We start from the raw sequence: 3,038 nt of genomic DNA, 5'->3' as shown, positions 1-3,038 counted from the left end.
TCTTCAGGAAATCAAGCTATTGGGGAAATCCACCCACTCTGGAAGATGTAATGCAGGATGTGTAAGCAGAATGGGGAAAGGAAGATTAGCCAGCGGCTACAATTTGCCTTGTGCCATGACAGCTGTTTTGAGAAGTGGCACTTTCCTATACCGCTTCATGTCTGTTTATTTTTTGTTGATGATATTACTTTTCTCTTCCTTACACAAACAGGAAAAAACAAAACTGATTTTGTCCTAAAACTACAGTACTTCTATCATATTCAGTATATAGAACATAATGAGTTGATATGGACTTTCTACTACAGTCTCAGTTCATCAAAATGGTGATAGAGCCTACCTAATACAAGCCTCACAATCTGGAAAAACATTTTAACAATTACCAAAACTATAATGTATTTGAGTGAGTGAAAGAAACAAGAAAAGTCATTCAGTGTCAGATACAACTCGCTTGCTTTGAAATGAAACCTGTCTGGAGTGCCATGTGGCTAGCACTAGTGCCTTTCTGTCAGCCAATCTATTCCCATCTCTATGGTTAATCAAGGGAAGGAGGAGTTAGCATGAGGAGAGACTTTTCATGTATTAAGTCTATGTATTGACTTTTCCTCAGTTTATTTATCTCTACTTATTTCTAATAATATTGGAGAAATACGTAGTAAGGCCAGTGCAATAAAATCTTTTCTATTATATGATATACCTTGGAGTTATATAACTGCTTGCATGTACAGATATCCCTATACAAAGGTGAGAAATATTTCTTTTTGAAACTTGAACACAAATAAAAACACTTTCTCTTTCTTTCTTTTCTCTAATGTACATATATCAAAATTATTTCATATATTATTTATGATATCTAAACATGAAGGAATCTGAACAAAGATTACGCATAAGTTACCCATATCAAGAGCAATGACTCCTAAAAAAAAATGAATATGTCTCTTGTTTGCTTTAACAGTGCAATACTAAAATAAATGCAAAATACCTTTATATGGCACTATTGTTAAGACACATACATAGGCCAACTTAGAATTCTTGATATTCATAATAAGCTATCATATCTATGAAACTAGTGAATACATTCACTAGCTAACAAGTTTATGATCTTGTATGGATACATATTCAAAGTTTTAAAAATGTAAACTAGTTTTCAAACCTGGAGACATAGGACATTTACCGACTTGAAAACTAAGGATGGTTCTAATTGCTGAATTTGTCTTTAGCATGCTTATGAGACTACCAGCATTGCTGAAATATTCTATTCTAGTGTGATGTGATCTTGTACATTACATTTTAGGATAGTTTCCTTACTTATGACTGTGCTGTTCATAAAGCTAACCTGTATTCCAAAATATAAATATCAAACTGTGTCTTAATCAGACCAATTTTCTAACCATTGAAACCAGAGTTTTTATCATAACATAAATTATTCACAGCTGATTTTCTCCCCTTTCACCATTCATTAGAAATGTGAGACATTCAGCTAATACAATGCACCCATTTTTTCACCTAATATCAACAACAATAATTTGAAAGTACCAAACATGCTACGAAAACGATATTTCGACCTTGAACACACCTCGCCCACTGACAGCAAAGGTCATTTCTCCCCTGACCCAACCTCGAAAATTCCGTTCCTCTCCCCCCCTCCAAAAGAGCCAATTCATCCCCTCCCACAAGCGCAGAATTACACCAACCTGAGGGTTTCTCGTGAGCTTGAGGAGGACGTGGTCAGCCTCGATCAAGCAGCTGGTATTCACGGTTTCCAGCTGGAGGACGCACGAGCGGAGTTTCCTCGCTCCCCAAGAGGCCACGAAACGGGATCTCTCCAGCCTACTCCAGTCGCTCGATTTAAACACCAGCTCGATCTTTCGCCAGAAACTTGGGTGAAACAGGGCCGACCGCCATGCCTTGCACGTTGAGCAGGCACTTATTTTGTCCGACAATGGCAGGTATGAGAGAATTTCGATTAAAATCACGCTAGGGAGCAAGTTCCAGTGCCATTGTGTCTGTGTCGACATGTTTACTAACTAAGGCGACGTTGCCACTTCTCGCCCCGAGGAAAAGTCACAATGTTTCTCACCTTGCATTAAATCCTAGGAACTCTGGATGTCACTGAATATAATCAGAGGCGAATTACAAATGTTTTTAACTATTTTTCGTAATTTCTAAGTATTTTTATATCTTCCCTTGCGTCCAACTATATAGAATTTCATTTGATTCCGCCGTCCCAATGGTCGAGGCGCTGGACCTGTCACCGACTATGCTGTTGCGCAGTTGAAAATATTAGAAATCAATCAACTCGTCTCGTTTATCAGGAACGGTATTGCGAAACCTTGATTAATATTAATTTCATATAGATAATGAATGATAGCAGTATCCAACTGTAACTAAGAGGGATTGCAAATAAGATAAACAACGGCTAGAACAAAGACCAAAATACCAAGTCGATTTTTTCCGTTCACCGAATTACCAGCAAATCAGCAGATATAATGGGGCATATCAATTTTCATGCTGTGCATAATATAGCAGATAGCAGATTAAGACTTAGATAAGAATAAAGCTAACTATGGTATTCTGGCCATGGTTACTATTAGCAAGAATTTCAGTTATTTCAAATAATGCTTATTACTGCCTCTAGAAAAATATCTATTATAGCAATGTGCAATATTTGCATATCTATTAATTGGCACGTGTAAAGATACATACGTGCGCATATACAAAACATATTAAATATATATATATATATATATATATATATATATATATATATATATATGTATATACATATACATATATATACATATATATATTTATATATATATTTATATATATACACATACACACACACACACACAAACACACACACACACACACACACACACACATATATATGTATATATATATATATATGTGTGTGTGTATGTGTGTGTGTGTGTGTGTGTGTGATTGTGTGTGTATATATATGTGTGTGTGTGTGTATACATATATATATATATATATATATATATATATATATATAGAGAGAGAGAGAGAGAGAGAGA

General features: G+C 35.5%; 1 protein-coding gene across 1 annotated transcript in view; it reads right to left on the bottom strand.

Annotated features, from left to right (window-relative positions):
* The window catches only part of LOC125047713 (F-box only protein 33-like), an 11,457-nt gene extending 9,411 nt beyond the window's left edge, over positions 1-2,046 (bottom strand). The window contains exon 1 of the mRNA XM_047646097.1: positions 1,692-2,046. Within this exon, the coding sequence (XP_047502053.1) occupies positions 1,692-2,015 (324 nt within the window). The 5' untranslated portion in view covers positions 2,016-2,046. The remainder of the gene's footprint in view (positions 1-1,691) is intronic.
* Positions 2,047-3,038: the final 992 nt, after the last annotated feature.

The sequence above is a fragment of the Penaeus chinensis genome, chromosome 41, assembly GCF_019202785.1.
Source record: "Penaeus chinensis breed Huanghai No. 1 chromosome 41, ASM1920278v2, whole genome shotgun sequence".
In the NCBI taxonomy this organism is placed as follows: Eukaryota; Metazoa; Arthropoda; class Malacostraca; order Decapoda; family Penaeidae; genus Penaeus; species Penaeus chinensis.
The sequence above is the reverse complement of the archived record's forward strand: the minus strand, read 5'-3'. Positions and strand labels throughout refer to the sequence as shown.